The 27,602-nt window shown below is 50.2% G+C and overlaps 1 protein-coding gene across 3 annotated transcripts in view; it reads right to left on the bottom strand.

Moving 5' to 3' along the window:
* The window catches only part of ago4 (argonaute RISC component 4), a 40,281-nt gene that overhangs the window by 12,465 nt on the left and 214 nt on the right, over window positions 1-27,602 (bottom strand). The window contains exons 2-18 of one of the 3 annotated variants that reach the window (XM_072371190.1): window positions 20,053-20,224; window positions 19,846-19,966; window positions 18,925-19,106; window positions 18,418-18,554; window positions 16,470-16,604; window positions 15,128-15,215; window positions 14,898-15,045; window positions 14,700-14,819; window positions 14,492-14,620; window positions 10,984-11,132; window positions 5,356-5,540; window positions 5,113-5,272; window positions 4,114-4,285; window positions 3,889-4,032; window positions 3,658-3,792; window positions 3,477-3,578; window positions 3,195-3,394 (exon numbers count right to left, since the gene is read on the bottom strand). In XM_072371190.1, the coding sequence (XP_072227291.1) occupies window positions 3,195-3,394; window positions 3,477-3,578; window positions 3,658-3,792; window positions 3,889-4,032; window positions 4,114-4,285; window positions 5,113-5,272; window positions 5,356-5,540; window positions 10,984-11,132; window positions 14,492-14,620; window positions 14,700-14,819; window positions 14,898-15,045; window positions 15,128-15,215; window positions 16,470-16,604; window positions 18,418-18,554; window positions 18,925-19,106; window positions 19,846-19,966; window positions 20,053-20,224 (2,479 nt within the window). Of the gene's footprint in view, window positions 1-3,194; window positions 3,395-3,476; window positions 3,579-3,657; window positions 3,793-3,888; window positions 4,033-4,113; window positions 4,286-5,112; window positions 5,273-5,355; window positions 5,541-10,983; window positions 11,133-14,458; window positions 14,621-14,699; window positions 14,820-14,897; window positions 15,046-15,127; window positions 15,216-16,469; window positions 16,605-18,417; window positions 18,555-18,924; window positions 19,107-19,845; window positions 19,967-20,052; window positions 20,225-27,602 lie in introns of all 3 variants that reach the window. The other 2 variants (XM_072371189.1, XM_072371188.1) reach the window with 2 other exon arrangements.

The following is a 27,602-nucleotide window of genomic DNA, read 5'->3' on the forward strand; positions in this document are numbered from 1 at the left end:
ATAAAACCTTTGAGAACACGCCAGATAAAGAGGGTTTAAGGTGCTCTCACCTTTAGACCTTTGGGTCAGTCAAACGGTCCAATAAAACCCGTGAGAACACGCCAGATAAAGAGGGTTTAAGGTGCTCTCACCTTTAGACCTTTGGGTCAGTCAAACGGTCCAATAAAACCCGCGAGAACACCCCAGATAAAGAGGGTTTAAGGTGCTCTCACCTTTAGACCTTTGGGTCAAACGGTCCAATTAAACCCGTGAGAACACGCCAGATAAAGAGGGTTTAAGGTGCTCTCACCTTTAGACCTTTGGGTCAGTCAAACGGTCCAATTAAACCTGTGAGAACACGCCAGATAAAGAGGGTTTAAGGTGCTCTCACCTTTAGACCTTTGGGTCAGTCAAAGGGTCCAATAAAACCCGTGAGAACACGCCAGATAAAGAGGGTTTAAGGTGCTCTCACCTTTAGACCTTTGGGTCAAACGGTCCAATAAAACCTGTGAGAACACGCCAGATAAAGAGGGTTTAAGGTGCTCTCACCTTTAGACCTTTGGGTCAGTCAAACGGTCCAATAAAACCCGTGAGAACACGCCAGATAAAGAGGGTTTAAGGTGCTCTCACCTTTAGACCTTTGGGTCAGTCAAACGGTCCAATAAAACCCGTGAGAACACGCCAGTTAAAGAGGGTTTAAGGTGCTCTCACCTTTAGACCTTTGGGTCAGTCAAACGGTCCAATAAAACCTGCGAGAACACGCCAGATAAAGAGGGTTTAAGGTGCTCTCACCTTTAGACCTTTGGGTCAGTCAAACGGTCCAATAAAACCCGTGAGAACACGCCAGTTAAAGAGGGTTTAAGGTGCTCTCACCTTTAGACCTTTGGGTCAGTCAAACGGTCCAATAAAACCTGTGAGAACACGCCAGATAAAGAGGGTTTAAGGTGCTCTCACCTTTAGACCTTTGGGTCAAAGGGTCCAATAAAACCCGTGAGAACACGCCAGATAAAGAGGGTTTAAGGTGCTCTCACCTTTAGACCTTTGGGTAAAACGGTCCAATAAAACCAGTGAGAACACGCCAGATAAAGAGGGTTTAAGGTGCTCTCACCTTTAGACCTTTGGGTCAGTCAAACGGTCCAATAAAACCCGTGAGAACACGCCAGATAAAGAGGGTTTAAGGTGCTCTCACCTTTAGACCTTTGGGTAAAACGGTCCAATAAAACCCGTGAGAACACGCCAGATAAAGAGGGTTTAAGGTGCTCTCACCTTTAGACCTTTGGGTCAAACGGTCCAATAAAACCTGTGAGAACACGCCAGATAAAGAGGGTTTAAGGTGCTCTCACCTTTAGACCTTTGGGTCAGTCAAACGGTCCAATAAAACCTGTGAGAACACGCCAGATAAAGAGGGTTTAAGGTGCTCTCACCTTTAGACCTTTGGGTCAGTCAAACGGTCCAATAAAACCTGTGAGAACACGCCAGATAAAGAGGGTTTAAGGTGCTCTCACCTTTAGACCTTTGGGTCAGTCAAACGGTCCAATAAAACCCGTGAGAACACGCCAGATAAAGAGGGTTTGAGGTGCTCTCACCTTTAGACCTTTGGGTCAGTCAAACGGTCCAATAAAACCCGTGAGAACACGCCAGATAAAGAGGGTTTAAGGTGCTCTCACCTTTAGACCTTTGGGTCAGTCAAACGGTCCAATAAAACCCGTGAGAACACGCCAGTTAAAGAGGGTTTAAGGTGCTCTCACCTTTAGACCTTTGGGTCAGTCAAACGGTCCAATAAAACCTGTGAGAACACGCCAGATAAAGAGGGTTTAAGGTGCTCTCACCTTTAGACCTTTGGGTCAAACGGTCCAATTAAACCCGTGAGAACACGCCAGTTAAAGAGGGTTTAAGGTGCTCTCACCTTTAGACCTTTGGGTCAAACGGTCCAATTAAACCCGTGAGAACACGCCAGATAAAGAGGGTTTAAGGTGCTCTCACCTTTAGACCTTTGGGTCAGTCAAAGGGTCCAATAAAACCCGTGAGAACACGCCAGATAAAGAGGGTTTAAGGTGCTCTCACCTTTAGACCTTTGGGTCAGTCAAACGGTCCAATAAAACCCGTGAGAACACGCCAGATAAAGAGGGTTTAAGGTGCTCTCACCTTTAGACCTTTGGGTCAAACGGTCCAATAAAACCCATGAGAACACGCCAGATAAAGAGGGTTTAAGGTGCTCTCACCTTTAGACCTTTGGGTCAGTCAAACGGTCCAATAAAACCCGTGAGAACACGCCAGATAAAGAGGGTTTAAGGTGCTCTCACCTTTAGACCTTTGGGTCAGTCAAACGGTCCAATAAAACCTGTGAGAACACGCCAGATAAAGAGGGTTTAAGGTGCTCTCACCTTTAGACCTTTGGGTCAAACGGTCCAATAAAACCCGTGAGAACACGCCAGATAAAGAGGGTTTAAGGTGCTCTCACCTTTAGACCTTTGGGTCAGTCAAACGGTCCGATAAAACCCGTGAGAACACGCCAGATAAAGAGGGTTTAAGGTGCTCTCACCTTTAGACCTTTGGGTCAGTCAAACGGTCCAATAAAACCTGTGAGAACACGCCAGATAAAGAGGGTTTAAGGTGCTCTCACCTTTAGACCTTTGGGTCAGTCAAACGGTCCGATAAAACCCGTGAGAACACGCCAGATAAAGAGGGTTTAAGGTGCTCTCACCTTTAGACCTTTGGGTCAGTCAAACGGTCCAATAAAACCTGTGAGAACACGCCAGATAAAGAGGGTTTAAGGTGCTCTCACCTTTAGACCTTTGGGTCAAACGGTCCAATAAAACCTGTGAGAACACGCCAGATAAAGAGGGTTTAAGGTGCTCTCACCTTTAGACCTTTGGGTCAAACGGTCCAATAAAACCCGTGAGAACACGCCAGATAAAGAGGGTTTAAGGTGCTCTCACCTTTAGACCTTTGGGTCAGTCAAACGGTCCAATAAAACCCGTGAGAACACGCCAGATAAAGAGGGTTGAAGGTGCTCTCACCTTCAGACCTTTGGGTCAGTCAAAGGGTCCAATAAAACCCGTGAGAACGCCACCATTGACTCTCACCTTGACCCGACGCAGGCTGCGAGCTGCCTGCTGGCACGAGCTCGCCGCGACCTGACGGGAGCGCAGCAGGACAGCGACAGAGCTGAAAATAACGGCTTCATTCAGTCATTTTGAGCTGGACCGCCTCACCTGTCGTGGTCCTTGTCCACCAGGTGGTAGCGTGCACGGAAGGCCACGAGCCTGGCGTAGTAGGCTGGTGCTGGGATGGAGACGGAGCGCGTGCAGCGGACGTAGGTGTGGCACAGCTGGTAGGTGAGGAGCTGCAGCTCATCGGCCGTGAAACAGTTGTCATCCCACAGGACGTGGTAGTGGGAGGGGCGACTGGTTCCCTAGGCAACGGGTAACAACAAAGAAACCTGGGTCAGCTGCTCCGTCTGAGCCAACAAAAGCTGCACGAGTCGGCTGGCTCACCTGAATCCCAGCGTGGCTGCACAGGTAGAAGTCGAACTCTGACGGGTGTGTGATGGTGCTGTCCACCGTGGTGCCGGCCGGAACGTTCCCGCTCTTCCCGACCTGCAGCGGCGCCACAAACAGTGAGACTCCGGCCACAGAAACCAGCTGGAGGTACGGCTCACAGCAAACTCACACCTACCCTTTCAGTTTTGTCGGAGCAGAACAGACGAGTGTGATGGCGCTTCTGGACCACGATGTAGGTGATGCCGGGCCTGTAATCCTCCTCCAAACTGATGCACGCCTTCCTGATGGCGATCAGCTCCGGCCAAGCCACCTGAAACCCAAAACGGCACGATGTGATTCCGCTGATCTCAGACAAGCAGGGCTGCCACAACCTGAACCTGCTCCGGACCTCACAACTCCGCCTCACCTGCTTCATCTGTCCCTCGGACACGCCGCCGCGATAATAGATGATGCGTGTGGGCTTGAAGCGGGTCGACTTGTAGAACTGGATGAGCAGCTCACGCACCATGTTGGTCAGGTCCTGGATCACCTCCTGACTGAAGAGTTGCTCCTGTGGAGACAACACGTCTCATTTAAAATCCCTGAAAACACCCTGAAAGGAGTTCCCACGCTGTAACTCCTCCCAAGTCACCTGAGACATGTCCTGCCGGGACGTCTGGACTCGCACGGTGGCGCAGTATCTGCTGGGGTGCCCGTCCATGCTGCCCACCACCGCCGCGATGGACGGCTTCTTGCCATCGCCAGCAGGAGGGTGCGTCACGTCGGCGCCGAGGAAGATGACGGGCTGCTGGAACACTGAGGGCCTGAGCAAAGAGCAGGAAAAACAGAAGAAGAAGAAACGAGGTGAGAGGCAGAGCAGGTCCGACACATTTCACCACCATCGTTCTGACCTTCCAGCCAAAACCTGGAGCTCCGACCCTGAACACCTGATCCAGTCCTCTACAGAGGCCTCCGAGGCTCAGAGCTTCTTTTTAAACGTGCACGACTTCGTCCCCCTGTTCTTACAGCAGTGCTGCGCTCCCCTGGCGCTGGAAGTTGGGACTCTCAGCGGGGAACGACATCACTGCCAAGATCCTTCATTTCTTTCACCAGTTGGAAGTTAGAAATTCTGATTTCTCATGAACGCCCCATGAGTAAACAGCACAAACATCAGGGTGTTATTGTCCATTTAAAGCACAGTTCTTCCTGTTAGAAGCTAAAACCCGACACAGACCAGCAGCCGTCATGTTCTGCTGCGTTTTAATAACTTGGGCCGTTCATCACATGACCAGCGAGGGATCAGCAGCTCCCGGCTGCTCTCTGAGGCTGTAATAACGAGCTCCGAGAGTCAGTCAGAGGACCTGAGAGTGGAGTCCAGTGGGTCGCTCTGTTCCAGAAGGATCTACTTTAACAGAGTGGAAGTCTGACTACAACAGGTGAAAGAATCGGTCTCCTTTAAACAGATCTCGTCCTTACTGCCCACAGCAGGCCGTTCATAAAACACCTGAATGTAAGAAGTTCACAGAAGTTCTGAGAAGTTAACCAACACGTAAAATCAGTGATATGAAAGCAGTGATTATCCCTCCACACGTGATCACCATTTCCTGATAAAGCGTCTAAACGAGTCCCTCTGAGGAAGCTGCGGACCGACCTCTGATGAGGCACCAGGACGTTGTTGATGCCTCCCAGCTTGGCGTTGATCTTGAGGCAGAGGTTGGACAGGGTCTGAGGGGACGTCTTCACCACGTTCTTCACCTGGACGCACTGGGTGGCCATGCCCAGGAGCGTGTCTCCCACCCGCTTCACCTCAGCTGCAGAGGACCAAGGCGTGTGATCAGCATTACAGATCATTTCCCAGTTATCCTCCTCATTCACTGGAGTTTCGGTTTCTTACCGTAGACCGGCGTTTTTCCCGGCAGGATGACCACGATCAGCTGCAGGCCGACGTACGACATCTTGAGGTGCTTGAACATGGGCTCCACGCTGTCGGCTCCTTGGGCGTATTTACAGAAGCACGGCTGACCCTGGATGGGCATCCCGGCGTCCTTCGAAATCTTCCTCAGCTGATCAGTGAAACTCCTGAAACACCATCAGAAACTCAGTGATGAAAACATTCAGAAAACCATGATAATTAATTTTTTAAAGCATTAACTGAGACAAACCCTGATCAATACAGTCAGTCAGGAGGCCGTAAACCAGCCAATCACCCCGATCAATACAGTCAGTCAGGAGGCCGTAAACCAGCCAATCACCCCGATCATTACAGTCAGTCAGGAGGCCATAAACCAGCCAATCACCCCGATCAATACAGTCAGTCAGGAGGCCGTAAACCAGCCAATCACCCCGATCAATACAGTCAGTCAGCAGGCCGTAAACCAGCCAATCACCCCGATCAATACAGTCAGTCAGGAGGCCATAAACCAGCCAATCACCCCGATCAATACAGTCAGTCAGGAGGCCATAAACCAGCCAATCACCCCGATCAATACAGTCAGTCAGGAGGCCGTAAACCAGCCAATCACCCCGATCAATACAGTCAGTCAGGAGGCCGTAAACCAGCCAATCACCCCGATCAATACAGTCAGTCAGCAGGCCGTAAACCAGCCAATCACCCCGATCAATACAGTCAGTCAGGAGGCCGTAAACCAGCCAATCACCCCGATCAATACAGTCAGTCAGGAGGCCGTAAACCAGCCAATCACCCCGATCAATACAGTCAGTCAGGAGGCCGTAAACCAGCCAATCACCCCGATCAATACAGTCAGTCAGGAGGCCGTAAACCAGCCAATCACCCCGATCAATACAGTCAGTCAGGAGGCCGTAAACCAGCCAATCACCCCGATCAATACAGTCAGTCAGGAGGCCGTAAACCAGCCAATCACCCCGATCAATACAGTCAGTCAGGAGGCCGTAAACCAGCCAATCACCCCGATCAATACAGTCAGTCAGCAGGCCGTAAACCAGCCAATCACCCCGATCAATACGGTCAGTCAGGAGGCTGTAAACCAGCCAATCACCCCGATCAATACGGTCAGTCAGGAGCTGTAAACCAGCCAATCACCCCGATCAATACAGTCAGTCAGGAGGCTGTAAACCAGCCAATCACCCCGATCAATACAGTCAGTCAGGAGGCCGTAAACCAGCCAATCACCCCGATCAATACAGTCAGTCAGGAGCTGTAAACCAGCCAACCACCCCGATCAATACAGTCAGTCAGCAGGCCGTAAACCAGCCAATCACCCCGATCAATACAGTCAGTCAGGAGGCCGTAAACCAGCCAATCACCCCGATCAATACAGTCAGTCAGGAGGCCGTAAACCAGCCAATCACCCCGATCAATACAGTCAGTCAGGAGGCCGTAAACCAGCCAATCACCCCGATCAATACAGTCAGTCAGGAGGCTGTAAACCAGCCAATCACCCCGATCAATACAGTCAGTCAGGAGCTGTAAACCAGCCAATCACCCCGATCAATACAGTCAGTCAGGAGGCCGTAAACCAGCCAATCACCCTGATCAATACAGTCAGTCAGGAGGCCGTAAACCAGCCAATCACCCCGATCAATACAGTCAGTCAGCAGGCCGTAAACCAGCCAACCACCCCGATCAATACAGTCAGTCAGCAGGCCGTAAACCAGCCAATCACCCCGATCAATACAGTCAGTCAGGAGGCCGTAAACCAGCCAATCACCCCGATCAATACAGTCAGTCAGGAGGCCGTAAACCAGCCAATCACCCCGATCAATACAGTCAGTCAGGAGGCCGTAAACCAGCCAATCACCCCGATCAATACAGTCAGTCAGGAGGCTGTAAACCAGCCAATCACCCCGATCAATACAGTCAGTCAGGAGCTGTAAACCAGCCAATCACCCCGATCAATACAGTCAGTCAGGAGGCCGTAAACCAGCCAATCACCCTGATCAATACAGTCAGTCAGGAGGCCGTAAACCAGCCAATCACCCCGATCAATACAGTCAGTCAGCAGGCCGTAAACCAGCCAATCACCCCGATCAATACAGTCAGTCAGGAGGCCGTAAACCAGCCAATCACCCCGATCAATACAGTCAGTCAGCAGGCCGTAAACCAGCCAATCACCCCGATCAATACAGTCAGTCAGGAGGCCGTAAACCAGCCAATCACCCCGATCAATACAGTCAGCCAGGAGGCTGTAAACCAGCCAATCACCCCGATCAATACAGTCAGTCAGGAGCTGTAAACCAGCCAATCACCCCGATCAATACAGTCAGTCAGGAGGCCGTAAACCAGCCAATCACCCTGATCAATCACCTTAAATATTTTAATTAAAGTTTTTAAACCGAACTGATTGAGTTTATTCCAGTTGATTCCAATAGATCCATGTATGGATCTATTGAATCCCTCTGCAATCAATAGATCCATATATAGATCTATTATGATCAATAGATCCATGTATTGATCTGGTTATTCTGAGGTGAAACTGTTAAAAAGAGCAGAACGTGCGACCTTTCACCTGTAATGAAACGCATTCACATGGAACTGCTTCCTGCTGCGGTCACCATGGAAACAGTGTTGAGTTCAGCAGCGTTTCCATGGTTCCATGGCAGCGTGTTTCTGGGTCACAGGCTGGGATATTACCCTGTTTCTCCTTTTTGTGTTCATGTCCTGAGGCGTTCAGACTTCAGTCCGAACGCTTTACGTCCGGAGGAGGAACGCTTTACGTGTCTTTACGTCCGGTGGAGGAACGCTTTACGTGTCTTTACGTCCGGAGGAGGAACGCTTTACGTGTCTTTACGTCCGGTGGAGGAACACTTTACGTCTCTTGACGCTGGAACGCTTTACGCGTCTTTACGTCCGGAGGAGGAACGTTTTACGCCCGGAGGAACGCTTTACGCGTCTTTACGTCCGGTGGAGGAACGCTTTACGTCTCTTGACGCTGGAACGCTTTACGCCTCTTTACGTCCGGAGGAGGAACGCTTTACGTCTCTTGACGCTGGAACGCTTTACGCCTCTTTACGTCCGGAGGAGGAACGCTTTACGCGTCTTTACGTCCGGAGGAGGAACGCTTTACGCCTCTTTACGTCCGGAGGAGGAACGCTTTACGCGTCTTTACGTCCGGAGGAGGAACGCTTTACGTGTCTTTACGTCCGGAGGAGGAACGCTTTACGTGTCTTTACGTCCGGAGGAGGAACGCTTTACGTGTCTTTACGTCCGGAGGAGGAACGCTTTACGCCTCTTTACGTCCGGAGGAGGAACGCTTTACGCGTCTTTACGTCCGGAGGAGGAACGCTTTACGCGTCTTTACGTCCGGAGGAGGAACGCTTTACGCGTCTTTACGTCCGGAGGAGGAACGCTTTACGTGTCTTTACGTCCGGAGGAGGAACGCTTTACGTGTCTTTACGTCCGGAGGAGGAACGCTTTACGTGTCTTTACGTCCGGAGGAGGAACGCTTTACGTGTCTTTACGTCCGGAGGAGGAACGCTTTACGTGTCTTTACGTCCGGAGGAGGAACGCTTTACGTGTCTTTACGTCCGGTGGAGGAACGCTTTACGTGTCTTTACGTCCGGTGGAGGAACACTTTACGTCTCTTGACGCTGGAACGCTTTACGCGTCTTTACGTCCGGAGGAGGAACGTTTTACGCCCGGAGGAACGCTTTACGCGTCTTTACGTCCGGTGGAGGAACGCTTTACGTCTCTTGACGCTGGAACGCTTTACGCCTCTTTATGTCCGGAGGAGGAACGCTTTACGTCTCTTGACGCTGGAACGCTTTACGCCTCTTTACGTCCGGAGGAGGAACGCTTTACGCGTCTTTACGTCCGGAGGAGGAACGCTTTACGCGTCTTTACGTCCGGAGGAGGAACGCTTTACGCGTCTTTACGTCCGGAGGAGGAACGCTTTACGCGTCTTTACGTCCGGAGGAGGAACGCTTTACGTGTCTTTACGTCCGGAGGAGGAACGCTTTACGTGTCTTTACGTCCGGAGGAGGAACGCTTTACGTGTCTTTACGTCCGGAGGAGGAACGCTTTACGTGTCTTTACGTCCGGAGGAGGAACGCTTTACGTGTCTTTACGTCCGGAGGAGGAACGCTTTACGTGTCTTTACGTCCGGAGGAGGAACGCTTTACGCCTCTTTACGTCCGGAGGAGGAACGCTTTACGCCTCTTTACGTCCGGAGGAGGAACGCTTTACGCCTCTTTACGTCCGGAGGAGGAACGCTTTACGCCTCTTTACGTCCGGAGGAGGAACGCTTTACGCCTCTTTACGTCCGGAGGAGGAACGCTTTACGCCTCTTTACGTCCGGAGGAGGAACGCTTTACGCCTCTTTACGTCCGGAGGAGGAACGCTTTACGCGTCTTTACGTCCGGAGGAGGAACGCTTTACGCGTCTTTACGTCCGGAGGAGGAACGCTTTACGCGTCTTTACGTCCGGAGGAGGAACGCTTTACGCGTCTTTACGTCCGGAGGAGGAACGCTTTACGTGTCTTTACGTCCGGAGGAGGAACGCTTTACGCGTCTTTACGTCCGGAGGAGGAACGCTTTACGTGTCTTTACGTCCGGAGGAGGAACGCTTTACGTGTCTTTACGTCCGGAGGAGGAACGCTTTACGCCTCTTTACGTCCGGAGGAGGAACGCTTTACGCGTCTTTACGTCCGGAGGAGGAACGCTTTACGCCTCTTTACGTCCGGAGGAGGAACGCTTTACGCCTCTTTACGTCCGGAGGAGGAACGCTTTACGTGTCTTTACGTCCGGAGGAGGAACGCTTTACGTGTCTTTACGTCCGGAGGAGGAACGCTTTACGTGTCTTTACGTCCGGAGGAGGAACGCTTTACGCGTCTTTACGTCCGGAGGAGGAACGCTTTACGTGTCTTTACGTCCGGAGGAGGAACGCTTTACGTGTCTTTACGTCCGGAGGAGGAACGCTTTACGTGTCTTTACGTCCGGAGGAGGAACGCTTTACGTGTCTTTACGTCCGGAGGAGGAACGCTTTACGCCGCTTTACGTCTCTTGACGCTGGAACGCTTTACGTGTCTTTACGTCCGGAGGAGGAACGCTTTACGTGTCTTTACGTCCGGAGGAGGAACGCTTTACGCCTCTTTACGTCCGGAGGAGGAACGCTTTACGTGTCTTTACGTCCGGAGGAGGAACGCTTTACGTGTCTTTACGTCCGGAGGAGGAACGCTTTACGTGTCTTTACGTCCGGAGGAGGAACGCTTTACGTGTCTTTACGTCCGGAGGAGGAACGCTTTACGTGTCTTTACGTCCGGAGGAGGAACGCTTTACGTGTCTTTACGTCCGGAGGAGGAACGCTTTACGTGTCTTTACGTCCGGAGGAGGAACGCTTTACGTGTCTTTACGTCCGGAGGAGGAACGCTTTACGCCTCTTTACGTCCGGAGGAGGAACGCTTTACGTGTCTTTACGTCCGGAGGAGGAACGCTTTACGTGTCTTTACGTCCGGAGGAGGAACGCTTTACGTCGCTTTACATCTGGTTTATATACTCAGAACGCGGCAGAGCGGCGCCACCAGCCGGCACTCAGGCCTGGACTCACTTCAGCAGGTCCTCCCGGCACTGTTTCTGGGGGGCGAAGCAGGCCACGGCCCACACCTTGATCTCGATGCCAGCGTAGAACTGCTTCCCACGCATGTCCCACACGCCCTGGTTGGGCGTGGCCACGGTTTTGTTCTGCGGAGAGAGTCCCTACGCTCTTAGTGAACCCCCCGATTGGATGAGCTGTTACATAAGCAACCCCCCCCCCACACACACTTCAGTCTGTACATTAACAGAAAGCTTTAAAGGGGAACTGCTGTGTTTTTAAACCTTATTTCTGGCCTGAAATACGTTCATCTGCTCACTGAGAACAGTTTGGTGAAAGTCGGCGTCCTTCGGAAGATATTTAGATAACTGGAGATCCATATAACGGAGTGAACGGGGCTTAGAGGATGCAGCCTCTAAATAAGGCATTATCTGTCTTTATTTCACCAATACTTTAAGAAGAATGAATGAATGAACGTGTGCTATAGCTCTGTTAGCTCATAGCTGCTGTTAGCTCATAGCTGCTGTTAGCTCATAGCTGCTGTTAGCTCATAGCTGCTGTTAGCTCATAGCTGCTGTTAGCTCATAGCTCTGTTAGCTCATAGCTGCTGTTAGCTCATAGCTGCTGTTAGCTCATAGCTGCTGTTAGCTCATAGCTGCTGTTAGCTCATAGCTGCTGTTAGCTCATAGCTCTGTTAGCTCATAGCTGCTGTTAGCTCATAGCTGCTGTTATGTGGCTACTTGCAGCTATAGGAGAGCTAACGGAGGGATTTCTACACAGGCACTCTACTGGGACCACTTCATCCACACGCCCCCCTGCAGCACAGTTTATTCTCATGCCAGAAATAAGGTTTAAAAATACCGGCGTTCCCCTTTAAGGAGCTAAACACATCAGCTTTTCTGCTCAGTTTTACATTAATTAAATATGCAACAGAAGACATGTTTCCCTTCAGCGTCGACCAGCTGTTTTGAGAAGAAAAGCTCAGTTTTTTATCTTAAAACATCCCGTTTTATAGCCTCCACATCAGGAGTCCAAACGTGAAGCCGAGTATCAAACAGACGGCGTTAGTCGACTGCGAAAACAGATCCAAAACACACAAGATAACAAGATTTACTCAACACCATTAAGAGCTTTACTCTGCAAAACAAGTGACCACACTGAGAGCTGAGAACCGGTTTGGTCCAGGATGGACCTGTTTCCTGTTGGTACTGTTGGACCGAGCCTTTCCCATTTCACAGGCCGGGCAGGCAGCCTGATCCGAGGGGGAATACTCGGCTGAAGCTGCATGTCGGCCTACTTTCAGCATGCCACCAAACCAAATCAGATGTGTCATTCATCACAGAAATGGGAAAAGCTCCGTCCACATTTAAGGGAGTTTAAAGGAAGCCGATTAGACTCAATGTCCCAGCAGGCAACGGGCCAAGAGCTTCTGCCTCATTCACTGCGAGAGGCTCAGCAGAACCATTAAAGCTCAAGCTCATCGTTTTCACCCTGGTGTTACTCCACTGCTGTGAGTCTGATCGACCTCCTGTTGGAAACCCCCCCCTCACACACAGTCCCTGAACCCCAAACCAGCCTCTGGAGCCTGAACAGCCGGCAGCAGCAAAGGTGTCGGGTGTGTGCAGGAGGGAGCGTCCCGAGCTGCGTTCAGCTCTGCAGGAGTAGCTGTGTGCGTGCATGTGCATGTGCACGTGCGTGTGCACGTGCGTGTGCATGTTTAGTGACAGCAGATACATTAAGGCTGGTTTGAAATTCAGAGGGTGAACCTCAGCAGCTGCTCGTCTCAGTTCTGTAAAACACCTCCAACAATTTAACCTAAATTCTCTCTGATGACCAGCAGGGGGCGTCATGTGGCTGCAAGAAGTCTGTTTGTGTGGAAATCTGAAGCTTTCTGAAGGCGTCTTCAGCAGAGAGCGCCCCCTGGTGGAGGTGCATCCACCTGAGGAGGTGTAGACTGTATGTTGGAGCTATAGCCCCGTTATCCCTGTGGAAACACCTGCTTAAAACCCATAATGTCAGAGGGACGGCGAGGCCCTGCTCTCACGGGTCTTATTCACACTAAAAAACAAGCTTTTTCTGGTTTCTGTCCTCTGAGCTCGCCTCAGGACACCTGCCTTACCTGTTCACCGTCAGAGGGACGGACTTCAACATTTTATTGCCCCGATTCACTGCTGCTTTGTCCTGATTGGCCCTCGGTACCATCAACATTAACAGATTTAATGAGCCGACTGGGACAGAAACACTGAGCTTCACATCAGCTTTTAAATTAAATTAAATATGTAACAGAAGAAGTGTTTCCCTTCAGCATCGACCAGCTGTTTTCAGAAGAAAAGCTCAGTTTTTTTATCTTAAAACATCCCGTTTTATGGACTGGGACAGAAATAAAATGCTGGGAATACTCGGCCAATCAGAAATGTTGAGCTCCCACCAGTCATCAGGGTTAAAGCACCCCCCCACAGAGCTCTGCTCCTGCGGTGGAAATGGAGGAGCTGCAGCTCAAGCTTCCAAACATCAGTCTACAGGAGAAGCTGCGTCCAGCAGCGTGAAAATGACACACCGGAGGCTGAAGAGACAGAAGAAGAGACAGAAGACGCCCGGCTGCTGAGCTGCACCCCAGGACCAGAACATGGGGAGAGTTCCAGGTCCAAAACCACTCAGAACTCAATTTTAGTGACTCAGAAGTCAATTTTAGTGACTCAGAAGTCAATTTTAGTGACTCAGAAGTCAATTTTAGTGACTCAGAAGTCAATTTTAGTGACTCAGAACTCAATTTTAGTGACTCAGAAGTCAATTTTAGTGACTCAGAACTCAATTTTAGTGACTCAGAACTCAATTTTAGTGACTCAGAACTCAATTTCAGTGCCTCAGAACTCAATTTCAGTGCCTCAGAACTCAATTTTAGTGACTCAGAACTCAATTTTAGTGCCTCAGAACTCAATTTTAGTGCCTCAGAACTCAATTTTAGTGCCTCAGAACTCAATTTTAGTGACTCAGAAGTCAATTTTAGTGCCTCAGAAGTCAATTTTAGTGCCTCAGAAGTCAATTTTAGTGCCTCAGAAGTCAATTTTAGTGCCTCAGAAGTCAATTTTAGTGCCTCAGAAGTCAATTTTAGTGACTCAGAACTCAATTTTAGTGACTCAGAAGTCAATTTTAGTGACTCAGAAGTCAATTTTAGTGACTCAGAAGTCAATTTTAGTGACTCAGAAGTCAATTTTAGTGACTCAGAAGTCAATTCTAGTGACTCAGAAGTCAATTCTAGTGACTCAGAAGTCAATTCTAGTGACTCAGAAGTCAATTTTAGTGACTCAGAACTCAATTTTAGTGACTCAGAACTCAATTTTAGTGACTCAGAAGTCAATTTTAGTGACTCAGAAGTCCTTTTTTAAAACAAAATGACTCTTTGACTGGACCCTGGAACCCCCCTCACATGTCAGCACTCATTCTGCGACGCCCCCCCCCCCACCCCGTGAAGCCCCGGCCCATTACTCACCCTTCCACAGTCCCTCCCTGTGTCTGTACTCACCCGGCCCCCATACTGCAGCATGGGCGCTGGGAGGACACGCCCCGTTACCTCGGTCATGTCATTGTGCACCACAATGCCAAACTCCTTCAGGTAGGGGTCCGGCCCCCCCACCATACTGTTGCTTTTGACCTGCGGAGGAGACAGGAAGCGGTTCAGCGTTGGGGTGTAACGTCCGAGAGGCGGCGCAGGCAGCGGCAGCGGCGCTCACCAGTCTGCTGATCTCCTCCTGTCTGTCGGGGGCGGAGCGAGCGGTCGCTTTAATCATGGTGGACGTCTGGTTGTCCGTCAGTTTCTTGATGCAACGCTGGCCGGCCACGATGTTGCAGACCTACAGAGGAGAGAACATTTCACTCGTCTTTTCACGGCAGAGTCAGTGAGACGCCAGGCTCAGAGCCGCCGCCCTCACCTCCAGGGGAAGGTAGGTGTGCTTCTGCTCCTGTCCCACTTGCAGACACGGTAGATGTGGATACTTGAGCTGCAGATTGTACTTCTGCTTGAAATACTGAGCGACTGTGCACTCCATGGCCTGGCCGTTCTCCAGCTGCAACGGGAACCTGTGAAGGAAGCACAGATGTGGACGTGAGCGGGTTCAACGGGCGCCGCAGGAGGCTCGGCAGGTGCAGAGGGGGCGCTCACGTTTGGTGGCTGGCTGGGCGCCGCGTGACGTTGCAAACGCGATATTTCCTCTTCATCTGTCCACAGTGCGTGACCTCGACCTTCAAACCTGCGCCCAACACAGGAGGAAAAGCGTGAAAACCCTCCCACAGGCTCCCACAAGCTCCACCCGTCTCCCACAGGCTCCACCCGTCTCCCACAGGCTCCACCCGTCTCCCACAGGCTCCCACAGGCTCCACCCGTCTCCCACAGGCTCCACCCCTCTCCCACAGGCTCCACCCTTCTCCCACAGGCTCCACCCGTCTCCCACAGGCTCCACCTTTCTCCCACAGGCTCCACCCGTCTCCCACAGGCTCCACCCGTCTCCCACAGGCTCCACCCTTCTCCCACAGGCTCCACCCGTCTCCCACAGGCTCCACCCCTCTCCCACAGGCTCCACCCGTCTCCCACAGGCTCCACCCGTCTCCCACAGGCTCCACCCTTCTCCCACAGGCTCCACCCCTCTCCCACAGGCTCCACCCGTCTCCCACAGGCTCCACCTTTCTCCACCCATCTCCCACAGGCTCCACCCGTCTCCACCCATCTCCCACAGGCTCCACCCGTCTCCCACAGGCTCCACCCGTCTCCCACAGGCTCCACCCTTCTCCCACAGGCTCCACCCGTCTCCCACAGGCTCCCACAGGCTCCACCCGTCACCCACAGGCTCCACCCCTCTCCCACAGGCTCCACCTTTCTCCCACAGGCTCCCACAAGCTCCACCCGTCTCCCACAGGCTCCACCCGTCTCCCACAGGCTCCACCCCTCTCCCACAGGCTCCACCCCTCTCCCACAGGCTCCACCCTTCTCCCACAGGCTCCACCCCTCTCCCACAGGCTCCACCCCTCTCCCACAGGCTCCACCTTTCTCCACCCATCTCCCACAGGCTCCACCCGTCTCCACCCATCTCCCACAGGCTCCACCCGTCTCCCACAGGCCCCACCCGTCTCCCACAGGCCCCACCCGTCTCCCACAGGCTCCACCCTTCTCCCACAGGCTCCACCCGTCTCCCACAGGCTCCACCCGTCTCCCACAGGCTCCACCCGTCTCCCACAGGCTCCACCCCTCTCCCACAGGCTCCACCCCTCTCCCACAGGCTCCACCCCTCTCCCACAGGCTCCACCCCTCTCCCACAGGCTCCACCCTTCTCCCACAGGCTCCACCCCTCTCCCACAGGCTCCACCCGTCTCCCACAGGCTCCACCTTTCTCCACCCATCTCCCACAGGCTCCACCCATCTCCCACAGGCTCCACCCGTCTCCCACAGGCTCCACCCGTCTCCCACAGGCTCCACCCGTCTCCCACAGGCTCCACCCGTCTCCGCTTACCTCTTATTTCCTTGGTGAATTTGACCCTCTGCGAGTCCGTCAGCGGTTTCGTCTGCTCGTTGATGTTCTGAATGTCGAGCACTTCGCACATGAACTCGATCACAGGCTGAGCGCGGTAGAAAGCAGTGGCCGACACTGTGGGGCAGGAACACACACACCTGATCAAATCGATCAATAAAAAGACTAATGCTGCACGAACCTTTATCTTCTGTAAAACCGTTTCAGGAACATTTAACTTTTCCACTTGCAGCATCAGCAGGTTTCAGCTAAAAATTTGTCCTCTGAGGGAACCATTAAAACTAAATAAAGAGTTAAAGCAACAATGAGCCGATTTAATTTCTGTTATTTTTTAATTTAAAGCAAAAACATCCAATATGCCAGTGTTTTTATTAAAAGTATTAAAGTATTTCACTTCAGCTTCTATCATTTTCCTCCTGAAAACAGGAACCAAAGGCTTAAAAAGTCCAAAAGTCTGGTTTGATTTCTCAGACTTCAGGAAAAGTGAAACAGCAGAACAGATTCAGCTGAAATCACATCAGATTACAGAGTGAGAGATTACAGTAACATAAATTTCATCCGTTCCTCAGTAGTGTGTGTGTGTGTGTGTGCACGTGCGAGCGTGCACGTGACAGCTGGCACTCGTCTCTGATTGGCTCCCTGAGGCTCACATCCTCCCCAACAAGCGTGGCCACTTCCCTGAAGCCTTTTCAGGATGTGTGGAACAAAGAATGTGACATTTTCCTGCAGCTAAGCCCTCGCTGTGCGTTTGACCTGCTGAGAACCGCAGCACCTGCCGTGTTCTCTGAAACCAACACATTTCCTTCCCTTTCCCTCCTCTTCTTTATGTAATCTGCACGCCGTTAGAAGCATTTTGCTGCATGATCTGGGCTGAGTTCCTGCAGCCTCCTTCAGGCTTTGCCCCAACTCTGGATAGTTTAGTGGGATCATTGCCACCTTCCATGTGGGAGACTTGAGTTCAAATCCACTGCATGGAAGGTATTACCTCCAGTAGGGGTCCTTAGGCAAGACCCCCTTTACCTTACCTGCCTACCTGTAAGTCGCTTTGGATAAAAGCTAAATGCAGAAACATGAACTCGCAGGTTTCGGTGAAAATCCCACTTTCCCAGCTGTGCTCGTTGTGTAGAAACGAACGAATGAATAAGAGGAAGTTAGACCTTTAAAAGGCCCACTTCTCATCTCCTTATCTGCTTAACTTTAACTGTTAATCATAAAAATGCTCAGTTTGATGATTAAAACTGACATGAAATGCATCCGATTATGTATGAAAACATGTGAAACTTTAGTTTTATTTATTAGTTTTTTTATTCGGATTTATTAGTTTGAGCTTTAATCCACACGGTTTGTTTTAAACTTTCTGCCCAGTGACGGTCCAAAGCAAATAAAACAAGTTTTATTCACGTTGTGCAGAATTAAACGGGAGGAGAGCTTCCAGAGAAGGTGGACAGAAACAGATTCATCCACACATGAGCTCAGTCTCATTAATGTGAACTCTGCAGAATGAACTGTGCACAGACACAGCTCTGAGTCCCATGTCAGGGGTCAGCCTCTTACTCTGTGCTGCTTTTAAAGGTTTGAACGGAGAGTTCAGCAGGTTTTTCAGACCAAAGATCAAACCTGGAAGCTTTTGGTGGGAAGTTCCTTCTCTGAGCCTCAGATCTCAGCTGTTTTACCTGCTTTGATCCTAATCTGACAAAAAACTAATCAGCCGTCAGGAAAACCAGAGATGAACCAAAACTCAGCCTCTTACAGGGCGAGGAGGTAAAAAAACTGAGAATATCGAGCATCTTGGAACAGATTTACACACAAACACAACCCAAAGAGGAGGAAATCCATTTTCTTCTGCAACTATTCTGATAAGAGCTGAACGGAAACAGTTTAAAGTTCATTTATCAGACATGGAGGCAGGTTTAAAGGAGTCGGCTCTTACCGTCGATGTTCAGCATCATGTTCCACATGGCAGGACGGACAGACTGATGGAAGCCGAACCACACCTCCCGGCCTCCACCCAGAGGATGGTAGTATCCCTCCGGAGGGGAGAAGAAAGAGCGCCCCACAGGAGTGTACCTGTGTGGGAACGGAGCTTAATCCACAGCTTTCACAGCTTTCATATGGACAGTAACACCAGAAGGGTCTGAGCTGCAAACACATGTTCAGTTCTGGTTTATCTTTCATTTATTCCAGGTAAACAGCATCAGCACAAAGCCAGAGGCCCAACGATCAGCTCCTCCTCAGACTCTCAGGCGTCTGGATCAATGTTTTCTGAGTTCTGACGTCATTAAACTGACAGCCGAGTCCATAATTCAGCCTCTTTGGATACAGATAAACCAGCAGCTTGGAAAGGATAACTTGGGCTGGCAGGTTGCCGGGGAAACGCTGGACCCGAGTCCCAGATCAGACTGGTGGTGGAGTACAGGGACAAAAACATCTGACGTACCTCATGGAGGGAAGGTGGCGTGTGATGACGTCCAGGGCCTGAACGGAGTCCTCGGGGACCTCGTTCAGGTGACCCGACAGGGCTTCCAACAGCATCTGGAGACTGACCACAGACACCCACTGCAGAGACACCTTGAACGTCTGATCCTTCCCCTCACCTGGCAGGGTCACCTCCAGATCCACCTGAGCGGCAGGAGACAGGAAGCAGGAGACCAGCACAAGACATGAGGAAGGAGGAGCATCCCTCCACCTGGTTTCCTCCGACTTACACAAAACGTTTTACTCAGTTTGTTGCTGGTCAGACGCTGCATTTACAGCAGCATGAATAAGGAAGAGAAAACAGCTAAAAGGAAACGGAAAGCTTGTTCTGAGCTGTTGACCAACAACAGTCAGAGGAACCTCCTCTCAGATGGTTTCTGTGTTGAAACAGATTCAACACAGAGTCATGGAGTCCCTCAGGGTTCTGTGCTTGGACCCATTCTTTTTACTTTATAAATGCTTCAGCATGGGACAAACTTCCATTGCTGATGATACTCAGCTGTACTCAATGAACTCATTCATCTGGTTTTATTCGCTTTGTTTTTCCCTTTTTTAAATACACTGATTGGATGACACTTTCATTTTGTTGCACATGTTACTATGACAACCAAGATGATTGATTCCTAATGAACTGAACTCTTAGTAAAGTGTTCTGAGATGAATTTAATGTGATTTTAAGTCATTTTTACACCATATTTTTTATTTTAATGTAGGTTTGCACTCGCAAACTTCATCATTTTATGAATCTTAATTTTCCAATTTAACTTTGGACGTAATCTCAGGAAAACCCGTGGATCAACAACATGTAAACGCCACAGTGTGAGTTTTTTTCCCAGCATCCTCTGTTCACAGATCCGTGCAGCTGGGTGTCTGCGGTACTGACCCGGTCTCTCCCGATCGGCAGCGGATGTGCTGTGTACATGTTCCTCTTCCCATCATAACCAGGCTGTCGGTCTCCAAAGATCTGCATCTTGAAGTGCCGCACCATGGTGTCGACCACCTCCCTGCAACACACACATCAGGCCGTCACACGCAGTCCGTCCCGCCCGCTGCAGTCTGGTTCTGACCCGTCCACAGCTTCGTTTCTTACCTGTTGACCCTTCGAGGCCGTTTCTCAGGCTTGATGTCGATGTCATAGTGATAGACATCAATCTTGGGAATCTGCACCTGGAAGTGGTTGGCAAGGAGCCGGATGGGTTTCCCCACCGTGCCGAGGCCGGGACGCCGTGGAGGCTGAAACAGAGAGGTGGGAGCAGGCGGGCCTGGGGGGGGCAGAGGCGTCATAGTCAGTCACATTTAAACCTCCACAGTTAAACTGTCTGCATTTACAGACTCATTGAGTTTATTAAAGGTTGCAGCTCTGTGACAGCGAGGGAGAGCGAGCGCCACGTAACGCCAACCGCTGTCACCTGCCTGAATGCACTAACGTGGTCCCACACAGGCCGATTGATCCGGGCCGCGGCCCCTGACCCACATGGGTCAACGGGAGGCAGGCCAAACAATGACCTCCAATTATCTGCCGCCCCCACCCCCAGCTCCACCCAGACACGCGGGTCAACCCCCTCCTCAGGCCGAGACAAAGAGCGGCTCCTCAGGCAGGCGGCGGCGGGGCCATATGGAGGATTACCGTTACAACTCAGCGCCGTGATGTCACCACGCTCCTGCAGCCAGTCTGAGGAAGACTACCTCCGATCAGCAACATGGAGGACGCTCCTCGCCCCGCAGAAACGCATCGTCTGGGTTCAAAGAGCAGAGAACGGCAGAGGAGGCGTCAGACAGCCAGGCGGCGGCGGGGGTCCTCCCGAACACGCTCCAGTTAGCCACTGAAGCGCGAGAGCACAGACAATCCAGACCCTCCCATCGCTTTCTGAGAACATGCTTCCCAACATGCCCCCTGCCCCCCCGGCTCAGCCCCCCCCCTCCCCTCTGACAGCCAAACTCAGCGCCTGCTTTCCTTTTTTATCACGACTTGGAGTTAAATCATCTGATGATTCAGTTCGTCCTGCTGGCCTTGGTCCCACAGAGTCTGACTAATGAAACTACTCCACTGAACTTATGCCAGCTGTTGGTGCCGATCTGCTCAGAAGGCCGTCCTCCTCGGCTGCATTTGTCTCAGAGTTTAAGCTCGAAGAACTCTGGTGAAAAAGGAGGAAGCAGAAAACCATCCTGTTATTTAACTTTGAGCCTTTCCACACAGAGACCCTCTTCAACACGTCATCAGTCCCAGTGCCACACACGGACGCTTTAACACACTCAGGATGGTTCTGATCCGGTTCGGTCCACCCTGCAGTAACTGAGGACCGACACGGGTCACTGAAGCACCAACAGAATCGGCTCATCTGCCGCTCAGAAGGACAGTGAATGCACCACAGAAGCCACCTGTGAGGTGAAAGCAGAACCCAACTGTCATTTCCTCCACTTTTAATCAGTTTTCATTCCAAACAGCAGATCTGATGCATGTTCAGATGATAAATCTAATAAACCTCGTCCATATTTCTACACAAAAGCACATCAGAAAGTAAATAATTATGCTTTGAGAGGCCTGAGCTTCATATTTCTGCATTTCCACAGAGAGGAACCTGCATTCTGGTGCTGGTTCAGAGAAACTGGTGCCGTTTTTACAGGTGAATGTTCAGTTTAAACTAAAGAAATGTTGAATCAAACACATTTAAAAAGCTATCAGAACACTTAAGTGTTTCTCTTCTGCAGCATTAAGGAGCTGAAAGAAACTTCTGGTTCATATATATATATGAAGAGTTGCAACTTCTGGTGATACTGAAATTATAATCCAGGATAAGCAGCTGGTTCGTAGATCATCATAAACCCCTGAAGAAGTCGGGTTTATAAGAAACTGAAAACTAAAGTTACTGACACTGAAATGGCTCCAACAGAAAAGCTGCTGTGTTAGATTATATCAGAGTAAAGCTGAGGACCGATCGCAGCTCAACTTCAGCCTCAGCAGGGAGACACAGATCTGAAACTTCTTCTGCAGCAACATCTGCTTTAAGAGAGGAAACCTGCAGCGAATCCCAACCGTTGGACACCACAGAAGGGATTTCAGTTTGAACACGTCTCAGTCGCTTTCAGGTCTTCCTCCTCAACCAAAAACAGAACTGGTTTATATTTAGCTTCCTCAGCTGCCACTTAGAAATGTGCCTCAGCGTGAAACGCCCTGGACTCATCCGGCCACCACAACCTGAAGAATTACACTCAGGAAACGTAGAGCTGCTACTGTGATCACTTATTGATCTGCGTAATCTATGAACTTAGTGAAGAAATGTCTCCATCAGTTCCTGCAGGGGGCGCTGTGCAACTCAGATTCTACTTTTCTGCAGAAGAAGTAGCTGTTCTAAGAGGAAACAAACAGCAGCTGTGGTGGACATCCACAGGAGGAAAAAAAGAGAAATTAATATCATATCTGGGATATAATATCATATCCCAGATATGGTCCCAGAGTTTATTGTTAGACCAGAAACAGCTGGTGAGTCACGTCGTTTTAATCCTTTCAGGTCAGAGATTCACTGAATTGTTTTACTTTATCCGGACGTGCATCAAACCTTTATCCACATCTTCCAAATGTGAAGTTATATTTCAGAGCTGAACAGAAACTGATGACCGAACTTGTCTTACCTGGAAAAATTGAAATAACTCAAATATTTTTGTGTCCAGAGACAGAATTCCTCCTAAATTGGTCGGTTTTTGGTCAGTTTTACTCACATCTGGGACTGGAGCTGCGACACAGGTTTTAAATGCAGCTTCGATTCTGAAGGAAAAGACAACATTTGTGAAACCGAACACACTTTAAAGCCCGACCTGTGATGCCACAGCATCCTCAGGTCTGATTATTTCTCCTTAAACGCTTCAAACGGATTGCTCACAGGAACAAAGTCTCAGCTGAACTTCCTCCATCGTGGCGACGCTGAGCTGCGAGCACAGGAAGGGAAACGGGTCCTTTCTGACTGTGGCACTGATCTGATGTGCAGAGCCACCAGCCCGCCGCCTCTTACTCACCGCAGAGCCGGGTAAAGCCACCCGTTTCCCCGGTAACCACAGCGTGATGGACAGGACGCGGCCGGGCTTACAGCTGAGCCTGAGGCGATGAGTCAGTCTACTGCCAGCACCACACCTGTGGATCACCTGATTAAGCTGCTGTTCACAGCATGGAGACTCTGGGATCAGATCAGCTCTGAGGCTGCTTTAAACCTCTGGAGCTGACCTTTAACCTCCAGGCTTTGACCCGAGCCAACAGCTCTGACACACCTGTGTAAAAACTAAGTGAAATCCATCGTTCAGGCCTCCTCCTGCTGCTGTTGAAAGAGCTTTAACTTCTAAAAACTCAGACTGAGTTTTCTTGAGTGTCTACTGGAATAAAAACTGTTCAAAGTTGCTTTAAAACGATTCAATTAAACGATTTTTCCTGATGGAGCAGCTCCTGCAAACCACCTCCATCCAACCGGCACCTGAGCACCTGCAGGACAGATAAACTAGCTTGTGGGATCACATCAGAGTTAAATCCACACTAAAACAAACGCACAGCTGTTAATAAACAGCTGGGCAGGACATCCAGCTGTGGCAGCAACTCACTGCACCATCATTATGATCAATTTATGTTCTAAAAAGTTCATTTTAGAACATTTTCAGTGTGATCAGAAGCTGCTTTCTGCAGGAGGGATTCAAACCCAGCTGGATTATCTGGGGGTTCTGGTCCGGTTTGACCAGCTGGATCTCAGTTGTGTTTCCAGACATTTTAAAAGTCGTTTGTTTCTAGAGTTTCATGCTGTGAACAGCAGGGAAACGGAGAAGAAGTGGATCTTTACTTTGTTCCTTTAACTGTTTCAGTTCAGTTTGTCCTGGGGACTGAAACTGGACTCTTTATAGAACAGATGTGTCTCCATCTGTCCCGGAGAAGCTCGAGTTCAGCCCGACCAACACGTTTACATGGATCTGATCCTTCCTCTGAGGGCAAACCTCCAGCCCCACTGGGTGAAGCTTTTCTCTGTTAAATAAAGATGGAACCAGAAGAAGAACCTGAGATAATAACTCACCTGTTCTGCATTTTAAAGCAGACCACAGCACTCACATATACTGGAATCACTCAGAAACCAGCACCCTCCTGACTGGTCTCCTAACTGGTTTCCTAACTGGTCTCCTAACTGGTTTCCTAACTGGTCTCCTACCTGGTTTCCTAACTGCTCTCCTAACTGGTTTCCTAACTGGTCTCCTAACTGGTCTCCTAACTGGTCTCCTAACTGGTCTCCTAACTGGTTTCCTAACTGGTTTCCTAACTGGTCTCCTAACTGGTCTCCTAACTGGTTTCCTAACTGGTTTCCTAACTGGTCTCCTAACTGGTCTCCTAACTGGTTTCCTAACTGGTTTCCTAACTGGTTTCCTAACTGGTCTCCTAACTGGTTTCCTAACTGGTTTCCTAACTGGTCTCCTAACTGGTTTCCTAACTGGTTTCCTAACTGGTCTCCTAACTGGTCTCCTAACTGGTCTCCTAACTGGTCTCCTAACTGGTCTCCAGCCTGTGAAACCTCTGCAGATGATCCAGAACGCGGCGGTGCGTCTGGTCTTGGATCAGCCTAAAAGAACACGTCCCCCCTCTGTTCATTGAGCTCCTCTGGCTGCCCTTAGCATCAGATCCAAGTCCCTGATGTTAGCTACAAAGAGCTTAATGGAACGGCTCCATCTACTTGAAGGCTCCTGCAAAGGCTTCTGTCCCAACTGGGTCCCTCCGTTGGTCCCAGGATTGTCGTCTAGCAGCTCCTACACCACGCCTAAGACAATCCAAACTCTGTTCATGTGTCGTCCCACGATGGTGGAATGACCTACCGAGCGCTACCAGAACAGGGGCGTCCCTGTCTATCTTCAGGAAAGACCGAGCTGATCAGAGAGCATCTCCTGCCCTGCACTTCCCTCTCTGCTGCTCTCCATCTCTGACAGAGCCTGACTGCTGGGTTCCTTCCATGGAGCTTATTGTTAGCTTATTGTTAGCTTATTGTTAGCTTTGATGTTAGCTCTTCTTTTATAAGTTGCTTTGGATAAAAGCTTCTGAATGCAGAAACATGAAGCCCTGAAACACAGGACGTGCACTGGGAGAAGCACATTACTCTGATTGTTTGGCCTGATCTGTGCACGTGAACCCAGCCACTTCCATCCTGTTACAGTCACATCGGTTTTGAACCTCAGACAGACGTCTTCCTTCAGAGAAGCGATGAGCTGAGAGCTCCATAACCTGAGGTTTAGCTGCTCCTGCATGCTCTGGTTCACCTGTCCCAGAGGAAAGGCCGTGCACGCTGCGTGCACGCTGCGTGCACACTTCTGTGGAGTCTGTGGAACCAGCTGCAGACGTGCAGCTTTAGCATGACAATAATTCAGCGTTTTTCTGATCAAAGTTGGACTTATTGATCCATAATTATTCAAAGAAACAGGCGAGAGATCAAAGAGTTTTCTAAAGTTTGATCAGAGACAAACAGAAAGCGTTTATAAGGCCTTCCTGCATTTATTCATCTAATCTCCTTATTTTCAGCCCAGAGAATCACCAACACTGAACATTTTAATGTACCTGAGATGTTTCTACAGGGTTTACATCAGAGTTTCCACCCGTTTTCATCTGTGGTTTGAGCAAAAAGCAGCTCGATATACAATAAAATATTCAGAAATGTTCAGTTAAAATCCAGATTTACACAAAACATTTTCTGGAAGATTCAAGTTCACAGTTTCAGCCACATCAATACCATCAAATATAAGGAAAAATCCATGACTTTTCCAGGTTTTCCATGAGCCTCAGCAGCAAATACAGCAACATGCAAAAAGCTTCACATTTATTCAGATCATCGCCAGCAGGAAAATAAACTATTAAAACAAACACTGACCAGAAACTTTCCTTTAACCAGAAACTTAAGTGCAGAAAATATAAGTTAGGATTAAAAACCCTTAAAAACACGACCAAAGCTTCAGGTGTGAGAAGCTTCTCCAGGAAAATAAAAATTTAATCATATTTCAAAGATTAAAGTCAAAATGTTGAGAATAAAACTTCAAATTTACACCAACATCAATAAAAGGAACAATAATAAGTCAGTTTTCTTCATAAAGAACCAAATCACAACAAATCTGAGCGACTGTGGGAAGAAAAAACTCCTTTTTAACACTTTGGTGCAAATTACCGGGTGAAAAGGTTAAAAAACGAGCAAAAAACGAGAAAATTCTGCCTTTCAGCTCATAAACTAATCAATAACTAATAACTAAGGACATCTGATCAGGTTCATCTGATCAGGTTCATCTGATCAGGTTGTTTGATCAGAGGACATCTGATCGGGTTCATCTGATCGGGTTCACCTGATCAGGTTGTTTGATCAGAGGACATCTGATCGGGTTCACCTGATCAGGTTGTTTGATCAGAGGAGGACATCTGATCAGGTTCACCTGATCAGGTTGTTTGATCCGGCCTTTTGATGGACATTAAAGATCTGAGCTTTATTTCCTCACATCCTGCAGAAGTTTATCTATATGTGTGAGGACCTAAACTTTGATCCAGAATACTTCTTTAAAAACTAACAACACGTGCACAAATAATAAAATCCGAAACTTCTCCAGGTTTTCCATGACAGTAAACACTGTTGTTCCCAGAAATATTGATTAAATCACCACGTCAGTGACGTTTCGAGCTGTTCAGACAAAGAAACTGATGAAAGCAGAGCCCTGAAAACCCTGAAAACCCCAAACTGTGCGTGTCCAGAGTCTCACGCACACACGCGCACCTGTGGAGGGCCCTCACACATCACCTGTCGAACATTTTTACATTTTCCACCGTAAACAACGCCACCAGGACGCCGTCCTCCCCCCGCGGGCTGAGGAAAGACCAGATAAACGGAGGTTTGTGCCGCGCAGCAAACAAAAAGCGGCCCCAGTTTGGGCGGATGGACGCAGCGCACCGCTGGGTGTGCGTGCGCGTGTTCCTCTGCAGGGCGCGTGTCTTTGTTATCATACAGGAGATGAATATTATGGAGCTGGCCCGCAGATCTGATCGATAAAAGCACCATCGGTCGGTGCGGAGCTCCCAGGCGCGTGTCCGCAGCCCCCTGGCAGCCCCGCGTCAAACCCGCAAACAACGAGCACCAAAACGCGCATTTAACGCGTGTTTTTACTGGCACTCATTTTGTTTTCCACCCTTCGCCGCCGCTCCTGCTGGCGACGCCGCGGATCTGCACACAAACCAACGCGGTTTTGTCACATTTCGACGACGCTGCGTGTCGTCCTTGAAGGAAAGATCCACGGAACCAGCACGAGCACGAACACGAACGTAAACACAGCACGACGGACGCGGAAGGAGGAAGGTCCCTGTTAAATCCCCTCTCACACAATGCCAGCTCCGACTCGACGGGCGGTGCGTGCTTCACATAAATAAAACCCCGCGCGGGCAGCCGCGCAGCCCCGCTGTAAACACGCACCGACCCGCACAGCCCGGAAAGCCCCGCTCACACCCCCACGCACACGGGGACACGGGCTGGGCCTCGGTTTGTTTTCCCGTCAGCGGGTGGAGGCCTCGCTGCAGCCGCGGCCCCCAGTGAAGCGGCGCGTTTGCGCACACTCGCCCCACACGGGGCTCGCGCCCTGCGCTGCTCGCTGCTGCTCCGTTTT

Source organism: Leuresthes tenuis, unplaced genomic scaffold (assembly GCF_036924035.1).
Source record: "Leuresthes tenuis unplaced genomic scaffold, fLeuTen1.0.hap1 SCAF_18, whole genome shotgun sequence".
NCBI lineage: Eukaryota > Metazoa > Chordata > Actinopteri > Atheriniformes > Atherinopsidae > Leuresthes > Leuresthes tenuis.